Here is a 25,022-nt window from a genome sequence, read left to right on the forward strand (position 1 = left end):
CAGGCGTATTTGGCATGCATTGAAGGGTGGGTAGTAACCAGTACGTTTGTTGATCGCTTCTGTAAAAAGCAACTTCTTGTGTTTGTCTCCGCACCCAGATTCTTTAGGGTCTGCTAAAAATTTTGATGTCATGCCACTGAGAAAAGCTCTTCCACCRCTTAGTGCATGCACTGGAATTTCTGCATTTTGTTTTTTGGTCAGGACATAAAGTAAAACTCTTGGCAGGAAGAAGTGTCTGTAAAGCTCAAATTAAAAATACACTTTTCAGAAGCAGGCAGAGAGGTCAAACATGCTTACAGGGAGGCACAGGTGCTGCAGGAAATGCCGGAGTGCCGGGCTGGACCCTGTTACTCCCGTTACCTCTGAGCAAAGCCAGCGAAAACAGGCGCAGATCCGAATGGTGGTGCTCTCACAGGTGTTGTTGCCCCCTTACCTGTTGCAGAAGTGATAGAGCAGAGGCATGGGGAGAAGTTGCATTTCCTTGAACTTTTTRAATAGAAAATGGGGCTGGGCTTCCTCTGGGAAAAATAACCTGTTTTAAGCGTCATAGCATCCTATATGGGGGTGTGTGCACACAACTTCTCTTTTTTGTCATGTTATGGCTACATAATTTTGGATTATCTTCAGGGTGTTTAAGCCTTTCCTTGCATTCAAAAGTCTTCTAACACTTGAATTAATCCTGGTGTGGTAGGATCTCCCACCCTTCAGAGAGCAGACCTGCCCTTTCTCCTTCGTAGCTCTTGTTCTCCTTTAGCCACCTTTATTCCTGCTCTTGCTTCCCCCCTTTTATCCCATTTTGGAGAGCAGATGGGTGCCGGCAGGGCATAYTGCAGAGCCTGGATGGTGGCACAGGAGCAGCACCTTGAATCTGCTCCTGCCTTCTGCAGTAGCCAGGAAGCAGATGTCTGCCCCAGGAGAGGACGTGCTCTTACTTCTTGTACCTGCYGGTACTGCTTGCTAGCCTGGTAATGGCCCATTTGAGCAGGGTCAGAAGAAGAGGTGCTGTCCAGTGGAAAGCTCATTTTGAGCTTTTTCTGCTCTTGAGGCTCTAGTTCAGTCACTGATCAATATGTCAGTGTTTGTGATGAATCACTTGTGGAGCTTTATCAGGCAGCTTAGCAAAACAWAAAATGTATTTTGTTTCTATGTCTCCGTGTGCTTATTCTTATGATATTTTTGATATGTGAAATGCTAACCGTGGGAGGCTGACTCAAGATAATCTGGCAGGCAGATAGCTAGGCTTTATCTGGGAAGATTATTTTTTAAGAAACTTGTCCAATGGTAAAATAGTGGCAAACCACATAAACCACAAACCAATCTGTTTGTAACAAGAAGAAATTTCAGTCTTGTGGTGACTTAGCTCATTGCTGGAGAACATGGATCAGGGTAGTTGCATTTAATGAAGTAAAAATGAAAGTTTGTTTTAATTTGCTGGGATAAAAACTAAAATGTTATACATAATCTGAGTGAAATCTATAAATAATGTATAATTCCATAAATTCTAAAGGTTAGACAGGCAATAGGTCAAAATTATCTGCTGTATAAATGCATTTCATCATATGACTCAACTTCCTGGTTAACTTTAGACTTTAAATGACTCAGAAAAATATATAAAGTGGTCAGCCCATAAACACAGGCCATTTCATATTTTTGGATTAAACCATATGTTTCATTGGATCAGGTGTGACCTTACTTGCACTGGATTTAGTTATTCTATGTGAGATGCAGAAAGCACTAGTTTTTACATGTTAATTTGCCTTTTTTTATATGAGAAGTGCATTACAGAATTTCTTTAAATTATGAGATGATTGTGTTCTAGAAATCTGTTGTGGCTAAAACTGAAATAGTCTGTAAGATGTTAACTGGACAGTGTATCTTCTGAAGAATTTGAGGTGGGTCTGCACTGACAGGCAGGTACTTGAGGAAAAGGCAAAAATGGAAGTTTCTAAAATTGAGTTTAAATTCTATTTTCAWTAAGTTTTAGAAGTTATCCTAAGTGGATGGTTCAGGGAGCAAAGAATATACTTCGTCTGCTTAATTTGAAATAAAATGAAATGATGGCTAGAAGTATGTATCTTTGAAAACAAATTAAAGAAGAGAGAATAGCAACTGTACGTGCATATACATATCCTTCTGAAGCGACCCTTTTTACTCTGTGTATTTGTGTATTTTTTTAAAAGCCCATATGTAATCTCCTGCAAATGTATATAGCAGTCTGTTCTGTCATATATCAAATACAGAAGGATGCAGCACAACTCAACTGGAATGATCTGTCATCAGCTAGCTCAAATTATATTCTTGGATAAGCCCCAGACATGTTTTTATGTGCAATATAAGCAATTGGCACTATCTGAGAATTAGGAGCAACAGGAAGGGTGTTTCATGTTGTAGCAGATGGGAGTGATTTATTAATTGGCCTCTAGTTTGGTTGCCAGGTGTCAAACAACAGTGACTACTACATTGTGTAAATTGAGGTGTTCATGGAGTATTTACGGAGATTAGTGGTAGCCATATTTATCCTGGGAATAGCAATAATTAAGCAAGAGAAGAACAAATGATTGTTTAAAAAAATTAATCATTTTATCATAAGCTAAAAATCTGTTCTCTGAACAAATTTAACCATTGGCAGAATGTGAGCTGCAGTCTTCACTAATTAAAGTCAGAATCTTCTCCACAAGGAGACAAAAGAATGCTTTTATTTATCTGAAGAGCATGCGCACTCTCCCCTTGGACGTGCATTTTATCCTTAAGTTAGAACTTTGTGATCTATGAAGAAGTAAGCCATCTTCACCTCTGCAGTAGCCCTTTTTTTAAGCTGACTGAATTGCAGCAGGATATTTTGCCAAGGTTCCCCCTCCCCCCCAAGAAATCAAATATAGTATTGTACAATACAGTACTGTGGCTAACAAAACATACAAATTGCCACCTTTTTGGCTTTCCCTGTTTCTCTTCCTTGACTTCTGCTTCAGACTCGCAGACCATCCCATTCCCCCCCCCCCAAAAAAAAAAAAAAGACAAAAAAGGACACAACAGAAATTTCAGATGTTAAGAAACAATAGCAAACTGGCCTGTCTTGCCTAAATTTAACAATACTCAAATCCTACCTTAGAAATATAGATAGATAAATAATAATTAATAAATATAGATGAGATTAGAGAAGGAGTAACATCTGAGAAGTTTTCTGACAGATTKCAGGCAGACCTTCATCTTCCTAGCACTGAGCACTAGAAGAGTTCTTCCCCTACTTCTCATCTCATTTAGTAGTAAATTATTGAAATTTAATGATAGTAAAGACGATTTATTTCTGGACTTCAAGGCACTTGCAAAGGGCACCTCTCCTGTCCCCAAACCTGCCTGCCTAGAATACAGAAGCTCAGACATGATTCAAGTGCTTCATTTATTTAGGATCAAGCTGTTTGCCTGTTTCTCAGCTTCATGGTCCTGATCTGTCTACTTTTTTCTTGTCTCTTTTTTGGCTCATTTAATAATCTGAGCTTTTGCCTATTCTCTCACCCACTTAGCTTATTGTAACTTTYCTATTGTAAAACAGTTATGTGAAGCATTGCATCCCCTTACCAAAAGCCCTATATAATACAGTGTGATATAAAATGAGTGTGTCTCATGACTATTTCTTTTGCTTTTCTAGTTGATTCTGGTGTGGACGCTTTAGCAGCGTTTATGGCAAGCAGCAGCACGACAGACGTTGTGAATCGCAATAATCCCGCCACGCCACCGAACACCCTTAACCTGCGCTCCTCTCATAATGAACTGTTGAATGCAGAAATCAAACATACAGAGACCAAGAACAGCACTCCTCCAAAATGCAGGAAAAAATATGCACTAACTAACATTCAGACAGCCATGGGTCTTTCTGATCCAGCAGCACAGCCCCTTCTGGGGAACAGCTCTGCCAATATAAAGCTGGTGAAGAATGGAGAAAACCAGCTCAGAAAAGCTGCAGAGCAGGGACAGCAGGATCCCAACAAAAACCTCAGTTCCACTGCAGGCATAAACATAACTTCTGAGAAGTTTGAAGGTAAAGAGCCAATCCCACAGGATTTCTCAGGCTGTGAAATATTACCTTCACAGCCAAGGAGAACCAAGAGCTTCCTAAATTACTATGCAGATCTGGARACGTCCACTAGAGAACTAGAACAGAGTTTTGTGGCAATGGAAGATAACTGTGCGCAAAGCAACAGCCAGGCTTCCACCGTTCTTGTCAACGGAGAAGTCCTGCCCCGGAAACAAAACAAGCTGTCGAGCCCAGAGGACGGCCAAGTTGCCATGGTGTCRTCAAGTCCCGAGACTAAGAAAGACCACCCTAAAACTGGGGCCAAAACAGACTGCGCACTACACAGGATTCAAAACCTCGCTCCGAGTGACGAGGACTCCAGCTGGACAACGCTGTCGCAGGACAGTGCTTCCCCAAGTTCGCCCGATGAAACAGGTACAAAATAAAGGCTGCTTRTTGCCACCGTCCTCCTTCTAGAAATGTGTTGCTAAATCCTTTCACCTCACAAGTGGAAAAGCTGAGACAATTTGGGAATGGTTTTGGTGGGGAAAGTGAGCTGCATCTAAACCTAAGTATTGGACGACAGCTCATCCATTGCGGCATACTTGGCAGTCTCCTTTGGTATTTTTACTTTAGAAAAGGCACCATCAGATGMTATAGACAAGTCTTAAAAATCAGGTCTTAGGTTTTACTGCAACTCCTAAGGAGATACTAAAGCAATTTCATTACTTTAACACTATCAGTAGTATGTTGACTGTGCCTTGTGCTTGTTTATAATCACTCCTCTCTAGTCAAGAGGTAGGTGGTATGAGAAGTACACAGTTGTCTCGGGATGGTAAACTCTTGCAGTTTGTCTGCAGATGACAAACACAGAAAGCTTTCTGGATAAGAARTGTTGCTTTTGAGCTCTTTAGGATTTTAACTTAAGCAAAGATTTTGTTTTCCCAATTCAAGTCGTTCTCTCCCTACCCCCTCTATAGCATAAAAAAAAGGTCCTTGCAAACCCTGAGTCATTTAATTGATGTATTTTATTTTTTGGGCAGCAGTTCCCTACAGTAATTCAGAAGCTAAAATAGTGACTTCTCACGTTTTGAAAGCCTGGGCTCATTAATTATTTGAACAGTTAATTCTGACTTCTGTGCTGGCCGTGTTGTGATTTACAACTCATCTGTATTATTTTTTTTTTAAGCTGCAGAGATCTCATTTGCTCTAGTTAATGGACTTTGCCACTTTTTTAATATCCATACCAGTATATAAAGATACAACTTYAGGAGAATGAAGAGAGTCGGCCCTAGTGTCAAGGATGACTTGGGGCTGTTACAGCGTAGTACTGTTCAGAGGCCACGGTGGTCCAGGTTCACAGCTGCTTTGTGTGGCTTCGGCTTCCGCAACACTGTTCAGGTTGTGCCTAGTTATAACAATAGTGACTCTGATTCTAATAATGCTGGGGGTCTTTTTCAATCACAGCATGGAATCTCCAAAATGTGACATACAAGAGGTCCTTGATCTTTCTTTTGMTCTTTAACAGATCTTTGCTATAAAGAGAAACGTAATTTTTGTGGGGTCCTGTCTTTGTGTGCAAAATGAAAAAGTTGGCARTTTACTGAGGTTGCCATTCATATTATTTCTCAGGATACACAGTATAATGTGTGTGACATTGCTGATAACATTTTCTTCAGAAACCATCAATAGCAGATATTTAGATAACTTAATGTTGAGTTTGCTAGCTGTTTCTTTTATACTTGCCCCAGATTTGGCAATGGAAAACGGTGGGTAGAAAATTTATATTYGGTGAAAACTAAATTAGAATAATTTGAAGTAGTATAATTAAACAAGAGTGGCCTAAAATGAGCTAACTTTTTAAAAAAAAAATATAGTGTTTAAGTTTATTTTCCAAACTACGTATTACTGCTGTACTCGGAAAGGGGGATTTTCTCGCTTGTTTTGAGGTGCTTATTTTGCTTATTTAATTAACCAAGTGTCAGGCAAGTTGCGGTTTATTTGCTCTACAGAAATATAAGGGAAGTTCCATCTGCTGAGTATGGGACTTTCCTCTTAAAAATAAATAAATAAATAAATATAAAGACCTATCTTCTAGCAAAAGAGCTTTTTAAAATTGTCCCCAACCTTCATTATATTAGCAAGCAACATACTGTAAACAAACAGTTATGGCAGGGCAGTTGTCCAGGAATCSCAGGGTTCAGTCTCTGTAAGAAAAGAATTGAAAATAAACAAAAAACCSAAGGGAAAAACAAAATTGCCTTTCAAGATGAAAACAGTAGATGTATTTCTTTCTCTTCCCCTTGGTCACTGTCAGACAAATGCATAGCACTAAGCTGAGCATAGGACCTGTCACACTGGATTGGATCTCTGATCTTATATTTAAGTATTTGTGTCCTTTAAAATCCTGAAACTTAAAAACATCCAACTAATAAGATTATTAGCTATCTTGAATTTACCTCCACTCCGATAAAATTATATTGTTAAGTGTTTTCATTTTCTTTCTAAAATGATTTGTCAATTAATACAACAGAGGAGGGCTAAGAAATCAAATGTGGAGGTGTCCGGTTGCTGCAGAGGCCAGGACAGCTTTGGGCGTGGTAATATGGGCCTCTTTCTAGGCTTCCCTGCAGCTCCTTCTGCACAACGGAGCAAAGAGGCACGAAGAGCAGTGCTGCTGTTGCAGAAATAGCAAAAATGTCAACAATTATGGAAAGGTCTCCAGACATCCAGTTTGGGGCAAGTTTTCTAAATGTTTTCAGGGGCTTCAGTGTYTCTGTAGATTTGAGCAGTCTGTCTCTTGTCCCTAGGTAAGTTCACACATCGCGTCTCAAAGGGACTCTGAAGGGTAATAAAATGAGAAACAAGATAGAGGTTGAGTAAATGAATCAAACTTGTTTTTTTGGAGCAGAGTCAAGAACAGTTCAGCGTACTTTGCATTGTAATCACCTGTGCCTTTTCCATCCCCTTCCCAGAAATTGCTTAAGTTACTGTGGTGTGGATGATCTGCAAAGTTCAACCTCTCTCCCTACATTAAGCTGCAGGAGTTGTGATTTGCCAGCCAAGGCTCCTCACAGCTGGTGCATCGGATTGGGAGAAGGTGGTGGCATATGGCCTTGGCAGCATAATGCTCCCTAACCCTTGCCTTCATGCTTCAGGAATAAATGTTAGGGAGCAAAGGAAGAGAGGCATCAAGGAGAAAAAAATGGAAAAGGAGACAGTAGAAGTATGGCTTCTGGGAAGGAAAAAAAAAGTACAGTTTGAAGAACAGTTAATTCATTAAAGAATGTGGTCTGGCACATACCTAGAGAGTTATTAATGTCCAACCCAGATTTTATATTTAGCATTTTGGTATACACAAGAATGCTACAGAAATAGCATTCTCTTTTCCTGAGAGAAGACTGTTGAAAATCAAATTACTGTATGCTTCTTTCCTGTCTTCTGAATTGTTTTGTCTTCCTGTTCTGTCTGTTAACATAATTCATTATTCAAGTCCTGGGTAATTGAATTTTTTTTTTTCTTAAAGGAGGTACATAATTCAAAGACCCTGCAGATGCAGAAATATTTCAGTACTTCCGCTTAAGCTTGACTGTGTGCGTGGGGGATGGGACATTATTTAGACAAAAGATCCTCCTGAGCTCTCCTTAAGGCAGGATACTTTTATCTGTGGTCTAATGAAAAGGTCTTTTCAAGACACTCAACTCTTTTGCTGAATTAGGTTGCAACATAAGGCAGCCCAGTTTAGAGAAGCAAAACAATTTCTGGTTAACAGTATTATGCAAATATTAATGTTGTTGCTTAATAATGCTGCTATTAAGCAAACATAAGAGAGTCCATTAATACCTGGAGCACAGGATACCCCAAGCGCAGTATGGTATAGGAGCTCTGCCTTGAGGAAACTCTTTTTTCTCCTCCAGAGAAATCATTCGTACTCCCTGCTTAGCAAGAACATTGACTTCAGAGATTTCTATCAGGACTTGTAGCATTACTAGGGCCTTTCCAACCTTATTAATGAGGTTTAATGAGAATGAAAGTGGCCAGGCAGATTTAAGAGGCTGGAAGCAATTAAAGACAGTAAAGCAATAGGTTGTCATCCARGTGCTTAGCACGCGCTGAGCCTTCATGGGTTTGAGGCAAGCAGCTATGCAGCCATTCCTGGCACCAGGTCTGGGCTCCCACGCTCGGCACCGCAGGCAGCTCCCGCTTCCTTAGGCTGATTTTCAAGGAGAACACAGCTGATGTGACTAYGCCATCTACCTCTTCTTTCCTTCTTCATCCCTACCTATTTGTAAGCCATRGGCCAGCCTCGCCCAAATTTGGCAGATAAAGTGTGTCTCAAGCACCAGGAGGCAGCGCACACCTTGGAGCCCAGACCTAGAGGAGGATGAGGATGGTGGTAGTGCCAAACGGAGCCTCACTCTCAAGCTGCAGTCTGACTTCTGTAAAAGGTGGTCCGAAGCAGACTGCCGTCGGCATTGCCTCAGCGGTAAGAGCTGCGCCTGGCCATGCTGGCTGTGAGGAGGTCTTTCCCCATCAGTCCTCCCGTCTGGGCAGCCCGCTGCATTGCAGACATCACCCGCTCCTGGTGTGCTGTCAGGGGGCTCCCCAGCAACGGAGGAGCGGAAGACTRGGGGAGCAGCTTGCCCTTTGGGACCTCCACAGTGCCCCAGCAAATCTGTTCAGGCAAGTGGAGACACAAATCCGCTATGTTAGTTCAGCTGCTCATGGAAGTGCTTCTCGGGGATGTTCTCCTTCATTAGCTGCACTGTCTGAGGGAGAAAGAGAATACAGAGCAAATCGAAGCACGGGCCTGGTGGCAGTATTGCTAGTTAAAAGATCAAGTTGTTGTTGGAGTATTCTCTTTTGGAGGCTTTTTTTGGATGAAACTTACAGAATGGCTGTAGAAGGCAGGTATGTTTGCTAGACTTTGTGCTGTCTGAAGAAAATTTCAGTGCATTATTATCCCTCCTTGATAAAGTGCAGCTCTTTAGTAATATCCAATGAACTTGGAATGAGAATTTGGAAAGAAAAAAAGAATTCCATTTACCTTAGAGCAAAAAAGAAAAGAAAGGAACTTGTTTTATTTCCAGTTTTATCTTAATTTGAACCTTTTTGAACAAGAACAGGGGGTAGTCCCATGATAAGGAAGCTGCCCGCGTTGTGGGAGATGAGCAGAACAGCTAGAGAGGTGCTGGCTTTCCCACTCCGGGGCTGTTGCCCTCCCTGCTCACTTCAGAGCTTCCCCAGACTGAGCAGGGGTGGCCTTCTCCTTCTCCTCCTCCTTGGCTTCCCAGCCTTTGGCTCGCACAATGCCTTGGTGATCCCTGGCTGAAATTGCGGATCAAAGAGGTGTCGGAAGTGCAAGTTTCCCGTTTKCAGGTAGCACTGTATGTGACCACACTACACTAAATGCATTTCTGCCAGTGTTCTCTGAGCAAATCCAGGACTTCAGTTTAATAGCTGGTTCCAAATARGCAGATTCAATCCAGTGCAGAAATGACAGCAAGGAGACTGGCCCTTAGGGACCAGGAGTTTGAATCTTGCAAATAGAGCCTGCTACTGTGAAATAGTACATCTGGATAGGATAGCCCTCTAATACAATAACAATTACTGCAAATCATGAAGTAGGCAGAAAGATTTATACCAACGGTCAGTTCAGCCTCTGATTTTAGCCAGCATCTTTGGCAAGATTAAAATGAATGTCCTTTAAAAGCTCCATTTTTCCTTTGCAATACCTATATCTGATATAGACGGTGAGCATGTTCTTTACTACAGAATGTTTTCTGTATTCCAGAGTGCAAAAAGAAGATTTATGGGAGTAGAAATACATTCAATTATATTGTARATAAATGCAAGTCCTATAATATTAGAGAACAGAATATATTACCATCTAAACAGTTGTAGGACTTCCAGGTAAACATCCAGTTTTCACTGATTTCCAGGAATAAGAGACTCTAGTTCATACCAACCATGCCKCCTGATGGCATGCTGACTTTTAATACTGAACTGTCTTTTTTTTTTTTTTTATCCTGCATGCTACTGATAACCTTGTATCAAGAAGGGGTGTCATATTTCATAGTCTTAGAATTGAGTTGACCACATGCTTACTGCTTACCAAACAGTAAAGGTGACTTGCTGCATATCCCCAAGTATTTGTATAGGTAATAATATTTCTGTGTGTGGAGTAACTAATTCCAAGTTTATCTACCTCTTAGCTACACCTTTAAGAGGCATAGGTAAGGGTAGGGAAGGAAAAATAAACCACTTAAAAAGAAATAAAACTTGGAAGACCACACAGTTATTTACATAACATTCACAGTAGTGATTAACATCCAGGTCTACTGGTAGAAGACCATAATATAAATTGAGCCTGATGATGATCATCATACACTGAAAGATGACTATCTGAATATACACTACTGCTATCAGTTATACAGGGAACCTGCTTGCTACTTTTGGGAAGTGTGTGGTCAGGTCAGTTTTACATTGCAGTTCTCAGTGGAGCTGTCTAAATTCATATCTAACTACTCTGGCTTGAAACCCAAAGCTTCAGTCATAAAGAACGGTGATCAGCACCCTTTCGAAATAGGACACTTTAGTAATAATACGTATATAAAGGTGAACTAATGTGCTTAAACTCGGGAGTCACAGGATAGGTGGTTTGATACAATAGTGACAAGCATCTTCTCCCATGTTTTATTTGCAAGACCCAGGATTCAAGAGTGTAGAAGGGGCTTTCCAGGGCGTGTTGCACAGTCATATGTACTTCCATGCTTCTGTTTACAGAAAAAGAGGAAGGATGATTATTTCATCAGAGCCATTTATTTTCCTCCTCAGGCAGGTCTTGATTCAGTTGTATAACCTAGGAGTCTAGTGCCCCTTGAGATGCCTGGTGGTGTCCAAGACAAGCACACAGAGTAGCAGATACGAGACAAGAGCTAGGACTTGCTCTTCAGAAAAACAGCTGCAGGCTAAGCAGGACATATATCAGATACCACTAGAAGCAGGAATTCACTGACTGAATTGAACCTGCAACATTTACCCTGCAGTGTAGAAATTGAATTTCTTCTTTCTCAGAGTCTGGCTTTATTTTAAAGATCACTTCTTGGTAATCTCAGCTACACTGTGTCTGAAGGACCTAGAGTGTTTTGTCATATTATTTCAAATATAGTTAATATTCTTTCATGTAGTTTTCTCACAACGTGACACTTCTGGCTGAATGCTCCAGGGCCGGGGGAGACTTGAGTTCACTCCATCAGAAAAGACAGTTGCCTTCTAATGGTTGCACACTGGCTACTGGAGCATCTCCATGCCTGGCTTAGTGCTTTGGCTAAAGTAATGTCATACACAGACCTATACTAACTGACCTAGCTTCATTACTTTTGATGTTATCCTAGCTGAACTTCTGTCCGGCTATGATGGAAAGTGAAGAAGTTGTTTTGCCCTTCTTGCTTGAGGCTTGGTTTTTTAGGGACCCTTTACTTGCTAATGTAGTAAAGCACACAATTCTTAATTTGGACATAATCTGTATTACACTGCTTTTTGTAAGTGCAGCACTATGATTTTGAGTGCTTTAGAATGAATGTGTTCTATACAATAAACTATGTAGTTGTGGACTAAACTAATGCATGCAGGTCATTTGCTGGAACACATAGCATACATGAGGGGGAGAGATGGAAGACGAGGGTGGGCGCCACGCAGAAAGCAGAGCTTGTGGCAAGACAACATGGGAAAGTGTATGTTGGCATTGTGTTACCACCAGAGTGGAGGCTGCAGAACAGTTTGCAAGATCTGCAGAACACTGCAAGTTTTCCCTAGCCTCGTAAGGTAGCTTATATTGTTGTGTAATGTAGCTTGCTTACATTATATATTTAAGAGATATTAAGACTTTCCTTTTATACAAGGCTCACTGTGTATTATTAAAGYGTGGGAAAATATTCTGAACATTTGTAAGGAGAAATCAAGTTTTGGAAGTGKTGAATAGCTTAACAATTTCTCTTAATTAAATCGACAAACTATTTTTGGAAACTTTTCAAGCTCATGTTGTTTCTGGGATGCACAAGTATTATTCCAGATCCAGCATGTCCCCAAGCTTGAATATTTTCTGTTGAAAAATCTTGTTCTCTGCCTAGGATTGTGTGTGTCTTCAGTTCTATTTGGAGACCAAGGAAAGACTTCAGTTTCAAACAGACAGATGAGGAAGCAAATAGGGAGGGAAAGCAATCCAAAGAAGAGAAAACAGAGAACGTAATCGGAATAAATCAGGATCTTTCTGTAAGAAATGTCTGATAACTCTTTTAGAGGGATGTTAAGGAGGGAAAATACACAGCAGAAAATCCACCATTAACTAGTATCTGATTATCCTCCTAAAAAAAATTTCAGTCCATAAAACTATGAAAGTGATAAATTATGACCAAAATTGATCCAACCTCTGCCTCAGCACTTTCGAATGGTGCATAGAATTCTGGCCAAATTTCAATCCACCTGATTGATGCTTTATAAAGGGATATAGAAGTTTCTAGGGAAGGGAATGAAAAATCATTGTTACCCTTTGAAGGACTCTTATTCTTTGCACCACTGGCCCTTAGGGCAAATTGAATATTTAAGAGTATTTGAAAAATAGATAATAAAATATAGATAGATCTGTACGCTGACTGTGAGCTCCAGAGCTCTTTTCAGCCTTGCTGAATCCTGAATTGCCTTCTCTCGTGCTCTTGTACCTCAGCTGTGGTCGGTGTGATAAGGAACAGTATTACCGCACCGCAGAACGAGTCTCCGTTGTCATTTACAGCGGTGCCCTGAATATTTGGTCAATCACACAATTGACTGGCTAGCAGTGATTTGTCTAGGGATACAACACCTTGGGATGACCAGTATGGTTTTGGAAGTGGTGCTCAGAAGTAATTCCGACCTCTTTGTGGCTAAAATCTGAGCTGAGGAGAAAGCTGAGGAAGAGATGGAACCAATTCTCAGCTGGAAGGAATGTAGAAAAGGGCAGGAAGAAGGSAAGGTGACCTAGAGGCTGTGGAGGGAAAGAGACCTACTGGAGGAAGAAGCAGAAGAAGAACTGCAGTGATAATTGGCACAAATTGGGGCAAAACTGGTGTAAGAAGCAGCTTGAAGCAAACAGAGATATTGATAATTAGCAGGCTAGGCAAGTGCAACTAGCACAAGAACAGTGACAAAAAAACAGGATGGTCAAGGAATAAAGCACCAAAAACTATTATTGGGGAATTTATACAGTAGGGTTATCTGTGACACTTGAGAAATCTTAAAAATGTGTCTTTCTGGATATTTTTTTTCCTCGCTGATGACAGTGATCTCTAGGGCGTTTGAATGAGTGGACAAGTCTAGAGCCATTTCACAGAGTTTGAAACTCGCTGCAAGACTGATTACGTTCCTTCTGTTCCCCAACTGTCTGCCAATGCCTGTGACACCCAGTGTTCACGGGAGACAGCACCCTGTGGTCAGTTATTCTGCTGAAGATTATTCAGAGAAATTGTTGATACTTCTTTTCTGTTGTTTTCCGTGTGCTTGAGATTGGGATGTTTTATACAGAAGTTCTAAAAACTTATAACAGGCAAAAGCAGAGGAGCTTAGGATAAAAATTATTTAATGCTGAAGTATCTTTAAGAAGAAAATGAAATCCTATCTCAGGGCTGGATTCAGGCCCTAGATCGGATTCAGGAGGTGGCTGTGTGGTGAGGGAACACACCTGATTCTCCCTGCATCCTTGCCCTCGTAAGTTCATACCTGTAGGCATTTCTTTTGGTCACCCCAAGTTAGTGGCTCCTTTAGACCCTGATGTCTTAGCATACCAATTCCTTATCTGATCAGCTCTCACATGGGTCAGCTTTAGCTGACTGAAGTTTAGTTGTACGTTCGTTAAGCACAGGGGATTAGCTGAACTGGGGTCCCAAGTCCCCAAGGTCACAACTGTGCTGTAGCTAGCTGTGGTGTTAGACGCTCAGAAACCTACAGTACGGACCACCAAGAGGTGGAGTGGATAGTCCCGCGGGACGTCTTGGGTTCACTGCTGCTCCATCTAGAGAAGACGGGCTGACGGATCGAGCCATCGCTGTGGTGCTCTGTTGCAGGAGATGTTTTTGTACGAGGGGACATGGTAGGCAGCCAAGGAGCTTGCTCTGAACTCGGTCCTCCTTTGGAGTGGATCTTTGGTCCCTGCCCAAAAGGACATGAAGCCTTTTTTTAAGCAATCCCGTGAAGCACATATATTTGCCTTTAAGAGTTAATTGCTTGATTTTGAGATTTATGGAGCCTCTGGGTGCTCAGCATTAGGCTGCAAATGTCCAGTACCAGGATACCACAGAGCTCAAGGTAATGACATTAGCTGGGTTTCCTGTGGTGTCTGAGATCTGGATTTCTAAAGGCAGCAGTGTGTATCCTTATGTTGGATTTATCCACGGTACTTCCATCGCAAGAAATCCGGGGAGGGGGAGAACAACCCCACGCCTGAAGCGTATAATTTTGCGCCACGCATATAGTGTCTCTGGGGCACTTGAAAGTTGAATCTGTTTTGGTAGAGTATTGTGTTATGGGGATTTCCCCCCCCCCACTGTATTTTTTTTGTGATTCATTTTATACATACATCATTTGATAATCTGGAATGATTTATTACTTAATATGATTTTCAAGTAAAAGCCTTGAACTGTTCAGTAATGAAAGTATGTCTTAATGAAACTATTTTTTTCCTTAACAGTGACATAATTTATTATTAACTAAACTCATTTTTCCTATTGTTTTCTTTTTTAATTCTTTCGGATTGAGATACTTCAGGGCTAAATTTAGAAATTTATTAACTTAGTTGCCGCACACTGACAGTACCAAGGTAGCACTGCTGTAATGGAGGAGTGGGTAAGAGTTGTAGCTCTGTAAAGCGGATTTCTTGTTTGCGCGTAACTAACCATTGCAGATTAAAAAAACAAAACAAAACAAAATAAAAAACTTTGAATCTAAGGTTATGGTTTCTTTCACTTTTTCAGAGGCAGATTTTGTCTCTTTCCTGAACTTGAGAAGTTTTCATTAAGAACCACAACAAAAATAAACCTTCTCAGCCAGCATGCGCAATTCAAGATTGTCCAAATTAGTTTTTAAATTAGAATATATTCCCATTCAGTCTTTAATTTAATTTTACTTCTACTCTACAAGAAAAAAAAAAGTCAGTTACCCCAATCATTTTGGCTGACATGGTTCTTGGCTTTGCTTAAATTATTGATTATAGCAAGGGGAGGGACTTTCTGATGAGAGCAGTGCTCTCGCTAATAGAAGCCTTTAACTAAATCAATTTCTACCATTGCTGCAGTGCACCTTTGGGGAGCTGAAGGTTAGCAGCCGTAAGAAGAATTTTGTCTTCAAAGAGTGGATCTTTGCCATACATTTTTCTAAACCTTTTCTTTTCGTGCTAATATAGGCAAGTAAGAAAAAAAAAATAGATATTTTACAGGGGTTGATTTTGCAGGGTGAGAGGCTGTTCTGGTCCAAAGTTGAGCCGATTAAATCTTTATACGAGGGATATCTAAAGGCTTGTGGGCTGAAAGTACTGCTTCAAAAGCTTGTTTCCTGAGCAGAAATCAGTCAGAAGATATATCAATGTCTTGCAAGCTGGAATCAATTTGGTAGAGAAGGCACTGTATGCACACACTGCTCTGATTCCTTTAGAGCAATCTCTCATTTTTTTTACTGGCTTATTAGAAAAGACAGGCATTTACATGATCAACATGTGGTGTTTCTCCTATTACATCTACCGGCAGTTGAACAGCGGTGGTTTTTCTTTTCTCCCACCCAAAGCACCGTTTCTTGTTAGACTAATTAAGCAAGTGTCTGTTTAAACAGAGCAGTGTGTTTTCCCGTATTTGAATTGGACACTGCTTTGGAAATGCTGCACTGAAGGAGAGTATGAAGCTGTTGGGACAAACATATAACAAACAGAGGATGCTGGTAGCAGATCAGTGCAGGCTGAACTATATGGGAGCATCTAGTAACTGTAAGTAACGCTGCTTTTGTATTTTACTTTTTCATAGCTGTGCTGCTTGGTAACGTCATTTTAGCTGTGGCTGTCCAATACAGTTGTTTTATCTATTAATAACAGTTTTGCTCAGCTGAAGTTCAGCTGGTAGCTGACAAAAGCTTGAGCTGGAGAGTAAATACTATATTATGTGTATTTTAGTGTGCTCATCATTTAAGTGATGAGTTGGCAAGTGATATTTTAGATCTGTGATTCACAGAGCTTGAAGGTTTTTACGTAGATTTAAAATCCATTTTGAACAGGACATCTATTTTCTACTTCCCATGTCACTAATCCTTCTCCTGGGAATCACTTTTTTAAAAAAAGCTGCCTAGATAACAGGACAGTAGTACACCTACTCATACTCTAAAGTACAAGGTAAAGTGACTTTTGAGGGACTGAGTGAGGTTTTGGGGGTCAGAAATATGGGGCATTTTAATGGCAGTATTTGATCATTACCTGTCAAAGAATGTTGATGAATATCTTTTCTGTTCATTTTAAATGAACAGAACTACAGTTTTGCTGCTCCTCAATCAATCAAGATGGCAAGGACGGAGACCAAACTTTTATCAGAAAGCTAATCCACACTAAACCTAACTACAAGCAACTTTTTTTCTTTGTTTATGAAACTGAAATTAGATAATGTAATTGCATTTACTCCTTCCAAAAGCAAACTAGTAATAAGGAATAGTGTTCTCCTTGGGCTTTTGTAAAATTATGTGAGGTTTTGCAGAAAGATTTCTTTTGCAAGCACATTCTTTAGCCACAGCAGACTTTCAAGATAAGACTTAGTGTTAAACACAATCTACCTTAATTTCTTTAGCACTTAGCTAAACCAGAGTAATGACTTTCCCTTTTTTATCCTTATTATCTGTCAGCAGATTGACTGAGGAACTTTGTAGTCTCCTGACTATTTAAATTTCCCTTGGTTAATTGTGCTCAAACATAAACAACACTTTTTGATGAAGAAATCAGAAGACTAGAAAGAAAATGTAAGAAAAATAGATATTTTAGTGCTTAGCTTCCACTGGAAGAGAATAAGAAGTTTTGGGGGTTTTCCAATGGGATTGTGTTTTCTGCTAAAATGTGTGTGTTGGGCTTTGTAAAATTATATTTGGCATAGGAATAGGAAATAAGTCCCCAATGCAATTATCAAAATGAATGCATAATCACTAATAGAAAACCTTTTTTCTACATTTCTGTTGATTTCGTATCATAGTTGGAATGTGACTTTTGCAACTATACTCCTAATTGCTTTACTTTGAATATATCAAGGGTAGCTTTTTATAGGAAGTAATATAAAAGAGGAACTTTCTAAGGAAAATACAGTTTCTTTAAAATGCTTCTTAGGGAGTAAATAGATATGCATTTGCCCATTCTTTATTCCTGTCAGTGACTTCTGTCCTCATCCATTTGGTTTATTTTTAATTTAAGGCCCCGATCCATGAAGTAGCTGGTGCACGTCCAGAGTGCTTAGCGCTTCTCAGGGGAAGCCTGCCTTTTCGGGGTGTCCAGGTGTCTCTGACTTGAGAGAGGCCATTCTTCACGTGCGACACATTTCACAAGTAATGGCACAAAATCACTTGACAAGCTTTGACTTGGAAGGAAGAGTGGTTTCCCTAGGATGATACGCAGTGATGGATTACCTCTGACATCTCTGCCAGAAAAAGGGAAAGGAGATAGGTAGGGATGCCATATACATGTTTGACCAGCCTGTTAGATTCACTGCTTCCAAATTCCTTTAGCTTCCGTGTAATACTTACTGGGAATATTAAAAAGAAAGAAAAATTTTTTTTACTTCTATTTTCAAAGTTGTATTGCTGCAGGCCACACCTGAAACACACTGGTAACAGTATTTGATGGTTGTGTTTTTTAACCTCCCTTCTTGTGTATTCAGGCATACAGCAGAACCTTTGCTGCGGGTGAAGGAAGATACCTAGAGCCTGCAAAGCAGATCTGTTATGTTCTCCTTTGCTAGACCGCTACTTCTGTAGGCAGGACAAATGTACGGTCCGACTGAGCCCTGTAAGCAGGAGTGTTCTTCAGAAGGAGTGGGCAAGGTGATGGTCAAAGTTTAGGGGAGGGAGAAAGCTCTTTCTGCTTTCTCCTTCTGGCACAACTGTGGCAAAGGGGTCGGTCAACAGGCCACTAGATGAGGTTATTTTGACCCAACTATTTTTCCTTTGGTTCATCACTTTACGGATGCTATGTCAGGGTTGTATATTGAGCTGCCTGCAGTGTTATCTGGGCTAAATCTATTTTCAGAAGGCAGTAGGATTCACTAAGAATTCATTATCAGGACAGAAACAGTGGATTTCTAACCAGTATCTCACACCCAATACGTGACTGTCATTTCTGCTTTCTGTTTCTTAATTTTTCTGGGATGTAAATGATGAGAAGCATGACTGTAAACATTTATTGACATAGGACCACTTTTGAACTGTACTGATTGACATATGTAAAACCTGTAGTTTAAGTGGAGTTGGTGACTTAAATACAGTAACATAAAGGAAAATATTGTGGTTAACCTCCCGCACTCCCCGACTAATGTGTAAACACACCTCACCAATTTTGCATCAGAAGAGTGCTCTACAGTAATTGCCGAATAAGGTCTGCTCTTAGTGACTGTTCTTCATACTATTTCTAAAYTGTTCCCTTTTTCTTGTTCATCAAGATATGTAAGCCAGATAGACGTATTCACCTGCAAACAAATTTTCATCATTTAGATGCTCTATACAGTTTAGTGTAAAAGTAATAACATCTTCCTTTCAAATGTACGTTAATATAAAATTGAAGCTGGAAAATGTATAGGGATAATATGTTCAGTTCTATGACTGCTTCGTTGTTGCTGTCGTATCAGGTGATTGTGTATCTCAGGGTAGAAAGTTGCTTAGAACAGAGAATGTATTTATTATAGGTTTTCCATTTGGGAATACATCCCTTAGAGGATTCTCACATCAGACATGGCTTTTAATATAACCCAGTGTATTTTTTGATTATTTTTACTAAAGTCTTTCAGTACTTCTATCAGATCCACTGTTTTTAATGCAAACAGTATACTGAATAGAAGTTAGAGCTCGCTTTTACACGAGTTACAGAGGATACTCATTTTTGACATCACGGGGTAGTTCGCAAACATGTAAGAGTGGCCATATCCTTTTCACTTGCAGCTGTTGGAAGTTTTAGAAGTGGTATGTCATTCATGTTAGCTGCTCTAATTGCTCCTGATGGACTTGTCTAACATGAATTTATTTACTCTTTTTTGATCTCATTTATATTTCTGGCATCCACAACATCCTGTGCCAATGATTTGCACAATTTAATTTTGCTTTGTATGAAAAAGTACTTCCTTTTGTTATAAAATTGCTCTCTGGTAATTTCATTAGGTGCCCCTTCCTCTCCTGTGATAGGAAGCAGTAAGTACCAGTGAATGATCATTTCCTTCACCTTCTTCACACTGTTCTTGATATTACAGATTTCTGTGATATCCTTCCATCCTCCCCCATCATTTCTTTTCCAAATTGAAGAGTCCCGCTACACTCAGTCTCTCCATCTGCAGAAGCAGTTTCCTGTTTGTGTCTGTCCTTGTTATCTGTCTTCGTATCTCTTCTAGTTCCGCTATGCCCATTTTTATAATAGAGCACAGGGAAGTGCTTGCAGTAGCCCCATGGTATTTTCAGCATACATTTGAACAGTTGACGTAATGACTTTTGTCTTGATCTTAGTTTCCAATATCCGTCTTTTTTAACTGCTAATGAGTAGCAAGCTGTTACTCTGCAAAAACTTCTTAGTGACATTCATCTTTCCAGAGTGGCAAAAGTGAGCATTTAAGTGGTAGAATAGAAAAGTAAAAGAACTTAATAAAAATTAATCAAAAACAGGTTATGGTCCTATTTGCAGTCTTTGTTTTTTTTCCCCACAGCAATAAAGGTGAATATAAATTCAGAAAGAGAAGTCCTCTCCTCCTGCTTCCCAAGACCACCTGCAACCCTTTGGCGTGTCCACAAATTGTAAAATTTTCACCAAATATTAGATATTGTTTTCAGCTAGGGAAGGGCCACACAACTTCTTTTACATCTGCTGATATTTTACTGTGATAACTTGTGGTGACAATTAGCCATGTCTTTTCCACAGTACAAACAGATCTTGATGGCTTGTGGTATACCATATGCTAGAGATCTTTTGTGTGTTGTTTTTACTGTACATCGTCAYGTTTATGTTTTTCAGAAGCAGATGTTATTTGGGGAGAAATTGCAGCTTAGGTTTCACAATAAAGGAAGCTTTTGGAGTTAATGCATTCCACATGTTTCTAGCTTAAAGGAGAGCTTGTCTTTAGATTTTCAAAGTAAGAATAGCTATTTTGCTAGTACACTTTACATCAAGCAAGCCRGCGGGAAGCGAGAGCTGCAGGTGGAAGTCTGCTGTGATTCTGCAGAACTGCGGTGAATTCTGTTTAGCCCTTGATGCTGAGGCACTCTCAGCCCTCCCTTTTTCTCTTCTCCAATGCTAATTCAGCATAAGACTCCAGCTGATGTGTGTTAGGTTTGATTACCACTGTTTACTAAGTTAGTCTTGTTAGGATGAATTGTGACACAGTTATTTTTCTGATTTTCTTTTCCTTTTTAATTCTTTTAGTGATTGATTATGTCCAAGACATCAGTTCTGTCTCCTTAGCTCTAGATTTTTGCATCTGGCTTCAGTTCTGTGTATAAAACCATCTCCATGAAAAGCAAATACAGATTTCTGGTGCTGGAATGCCACAAAGTAGATATGAGAATGAAAATAATGGAGTTGTCCTATGCTGGGTGGATGCTTTCAAAGACATTTTATATCTCAGAGTTTGCATAATAATGCCAAAAGATACTTGCTATGAGTAAAAAATTGATTGAAGGTTTATACCAGTGTAGTGATGTTAAATACTTGAAAATATACTGTGGGGCTGCAGGAGAGCTGTGCTGTGTTGGTGTTCTTCCCACGGCGAGTGCAACACCACCAGCTCTTCTGCAGCTCCCGTCCGTTGTCAGAGCAYGCTGTTCGTAAAGCCTTGCGGTTGTATGGTGCTGCACGCTGAATTTCTTACATGCTTTCTGCACGCTGCGCGACAGAAGACTTAGTTCAACTGAAGCAGGATTCCTTTAGAAAAGGCTAGAGTAGGAGGAAAAAAAGGACTTCAAAGCTTGAAGCCCAGGAATAGAGCTGAATTTAGTTTCAGAAGGCCTTAAAGCAGCCTTAGCTGTCTGATGTGCCTGAGCTTTTCCCTTAGCGTTTTTCTTTCTTTGCAGGGAAGCTGTAGGCCCTCAGTGCCAATGCACTGCTTCCTTTGCTTGTGCAATATTTCATGTTTGTATGCACCTAGTATAAGAGAGATGATTTCTACCACAATAACTTCTGCTCTGTTTCCTTCAGTACTCTAGCAACATGAAATAAATTTGGAGATGGGAAAACCGTAGGACTCTGGCTTCTATACAGAACAAAAGGAGCCTTCAGTTCTCCAACGCACCTTTGACTATGGCCTTAAAATGTAATCCATGTACAGATAGTTAAAAGTAACATTTTGGTTTTTATTGGTGATACAAAAGTGACTGAATAGGGTAGGATGTGGTAGGAGTGTTTTTTTGCAGTATGTAGGAGTATGAGGAATAACAGCTAAGAGCAGCCCTTGGCGTGGAGCAGAAGGGGTTTCTGGTGCTTCGTGAAGCCGCTGCAAGGCAAGGACGGTGGCTGAGCTTTGCCGGTGCACCCCGCGCGCGTGCTTGGCGCTGCGGCGGGGGGAGTCTGCCCTTAGATCCCCAGAGGGACGCAGAGTCTGGGCAYGACTCGGGGCGAGTTCTTTAACGCATCTCAAACACCCTGCCTCCCCTCCGCTTTGCTTGRGATGGGTTTCGTGTCCTTTTGCCTCGCAGGGTTGTTGTGAGGATAAATTTATTGTTGAACAACTGCCGTACTATACGTGAAGCAGTGTTATCTGCATAAACTGAGGAAATACAAGCATTTTGTCTAAAATATAAAACAGCTGCTGTTGCCAGTTTTACTGTTCTCTAAGCAAAACATTTAATTTCAGGGTAACTCGGTTATAACTCAATTTTATCCTCTACTTTCACTGAATCATTAAATTCTGAAACAGAGGTTTTTCTAATGCATTTGCACACTGCTGTAAATGAAGCTGTCAAAAAAAAAAAGCAATTTTAGTTTAGCCATCATTTGAATTGTATGTCTGCATCGCTCTCCACTGACCAGCTTCACTGCTTTTAATTGGCTGCCAATCATAAGCACAAAACCCACTAATGTGAACTCCTTTCTAACTTAAAAAAACAAAGCATTCATGCAATATATTCTCCAGAGAAGTACAGTCCTTCCTCTGTTTCTCTCTATTGTTCTTTCATTTTTTTACATTATTTTACATTAACAAAATTATCATTTGCTTGGCACCTCGCTTTTAATGCAAATTCTGTTTTCTGCAGTTCATATTCTCAAGGGAAAAGATAATACTGACTGCTAACTGGATGCCTTCTTCCATGCTCTATCTTTCTATCGTTGCGGTACAGACGAAAAAAGAGATTCACTAATGTCACAAAATTTTAAACTACTGAGACTCTGTTCCTCAGTGGAAACAAATGTCTTAGAAACTGTGGACTCCAAGCTTCCTGGCATTCTTCAGTCCCAGGATTTGGTGGCAAATGTGTCATAGTGAAGCAAGAGAGTAAGATCTGTCCTTCGTGGTGTGTGTCAAGTTTAAGCAATGCTAGCAATTGAATCAAGGTCTAAGGAGGCCCTGCTGGTGTCTACAGCTAGTCCAGTAAAGCATAGTGTTATAGGTCAGGAGATACTGAGCTCTGCAATGTTTCATCCTAATGTGTCAGAGTCTTACTTGAAAATTAAGCGTGATGATACAGCAGGTCCTACTTGGAAAATTGAGGCAGTGTAGGGGACTGAAGAGCTGCAGGCCTTATGTTGGCAGCGGTGGCTTGGAAGCCCCCAGTCCGCCGGCTGCAGAAAGGGACGGCAGCTGCGTAGCAGAGCTCCTCCTCCCGTAGCCTTTTCTTCAGTTCTGCAGGCGTTTTTGCATCTTGAAGTCAGATGGACATCTGTGTTTAGCTGCTTTTGGTATTGGTATTTATAGACTCTTGCTGTTTTGTTTGCTTAGTCCAGATTATATTTGTTCAGTGCCCGGAATGAAATCGTTACTGCTCTCTTCTGTGAAAGGTTTGACACTATAATGTATTGATTCGCATTGATGAGACAGGAGAATCAGGCCCTGTATTTCAGTAGAGTAGGGCTGCTTTTCCCTGGTTTACTGCCAAATAGTTGGCTGTTGCTGAGACAGATGAATTTTCTGGGAATAAGGGAGTGGGAGAAGTTATATGTAGGAGGGCTGGATTCGGTGCATACAAAGATGGATTTTCGTGTGCATACTGGGTCTGTTGTGTAGTGTGCCTACTGTTGCTACAGTGCATATGCAGGAATTGCTGTGCGAGTCCAGCARTCCCTTGTTCTGAGATGGCTATTTAATTTTTCTTCTTCATACCAGTCAAAAGACACCCTTCTGAAACAGTATAAAGTAGTTAAATAGGGTACGAATCCAGAGTACAATATCACATACTGCGGAGTCCTGCTTTCTGTAGGGAAAGGCATGGGAAGAAGAGATGTCATGCAAAAAAAATGCAAAGTAGATGCAAGCTGCTACTGGATTATTTTATCCCTGAAAGCCAATTTACAAAACCGCTTTTGCTGATGTGTAAAGGAATTGTGCTGATGAGAAGCAAAGATACTGCTTAGGATGAATTATTTGTTGCTTAGAGTTTTCCGTGGCGTAGGAGTCACGTAAGGGGCAACATGGTGTGCCGTCACAGTGAACTGAGAGCACGTTAGAGGGGCATCTGCCTTCCATTAGACTACTGCCTTTTTTAAGGAAAAAGCTTTTGCCATCTAGTGGAAAGAATAAAGAACTAGCATTTCAAGTAAGCAAGAAACTCATTAATGCTGGTCGTATATGAAGTGTTTGTATGAGCAGGGGTAACTCACTACAACAGTCAAATGATTCTAAGTGTGGAAACTAGAGGAGGAGCAGAAATCTTCCAAGGTAGTGAGGCATTATATTCACATAACATATAAGGCTGTATATCCCATTTAAGCACAAAGTTGGTGGGATTGCTTACACACTARTATTTTAGGCTTTGGGTTTTTTCCCTACTTTTTGTACAAAGGCACCTTATCACAAGACCCAGCACTACATAAAACTGAAAGGTCAAATATTCTTTGCAGATAATTACTCTGAAAACAGTGCTCCTTGCTCAAAGTTAACAGATAGGTCTCTTGGTTTTCCTGGATTGATTATTTTTTTGATTGGTTCTTTTGAAGGTGGGAGGAAAAAGGAGAGTGGAGGACTGTGACATTAAGTCATAGTAGGGCATTCACTTCTATGCTGCTCTCTCCAGCTTGGGGCTCCYTTTTGTTCCACTCCTGAGGGCAGCTGCTTGCTCCTGCCTCAAATCCTGGYTTGGCCAGCATGCTCTGAACATCTCTTAGTTGCTGAATTCTTCTAATGATCATCAGTCCCCAATCTTGAGGTGGAGATCTCTTGTCGCACTTCAGAGTTTTTGCCTGAGCTGTAGGATATGCTCCTGCTGCATCACCTKTAAACAGTGATTTGTGGACCTTGGTGCCAGCCAAGATGCCTCCCCATGACCCTCATTTATTGCTGCTCTGGAGGCATCTGGAGGAGTGTTGCCATCACTCCCTCTGGCTAGGCCCTCCTTCGGGAGGCTCCTTCCCAGAGCCGTGCCTCTGCCTGCTGCAGCATGGGCCACATCAGCCTGGGCTAGCCAGCAGTGKGTTTCACCTCTGAGCCTAGCTTCGTTCCTTCCCCAAACTCTGCTTGCGAATCGTCTGCTGGCCTGACTCTCCCAGAGCTGTCAGCAACAGTTAATTCAAGGACTGGGAAGCTTTCTTGCCTCAAATTATTGCTTTGTCTTGCAAGCTGGAACA

At 40.7% G+C, this 25,022-nt stretch overlaps 1 protein-coding gene across 11 annotated transcripts in view; it reads left to right on the top strand.

The window, feature by feature from the left end:
• Nucleotides 1–25,022, top strand: part of APBB2 (amyloid beta precursor protein binding family B member 2) — a 153,148-nt gene that overhangs the window by 51,809 nt on the left and 76,317 nt on the right. For all 11 annotated transcript variants that reach the window (XM_085322697.1, XM_085322701.1, XM_085322699.1 and 8 more), the window contains one exon: nt 3,647–4,447. In XM_085322697.1, the coding sequence (XP_085178823.1) occupies nt 3,647–4,447 (801 nt within the window). The remainder of the gene's footprint in view (nt 1–3,646; nt 4,448–25,022) is intronic.

This window comes from Rhea americana, unplaced genomic scaffold (genome assembly GCF_003343005.1).
Source record: "Rhea americana isolate MKP2758 unplaced genomic scaffold, rheAme1 scaffold_8, whole genome shotgun sequence".
In the NCBI taxonomy this organism is placed as follows: Eukaryota; Metazoa; Chordata; class Aves; order Rheiformes; family Rheidae; genus Rhea; species Rhea americana.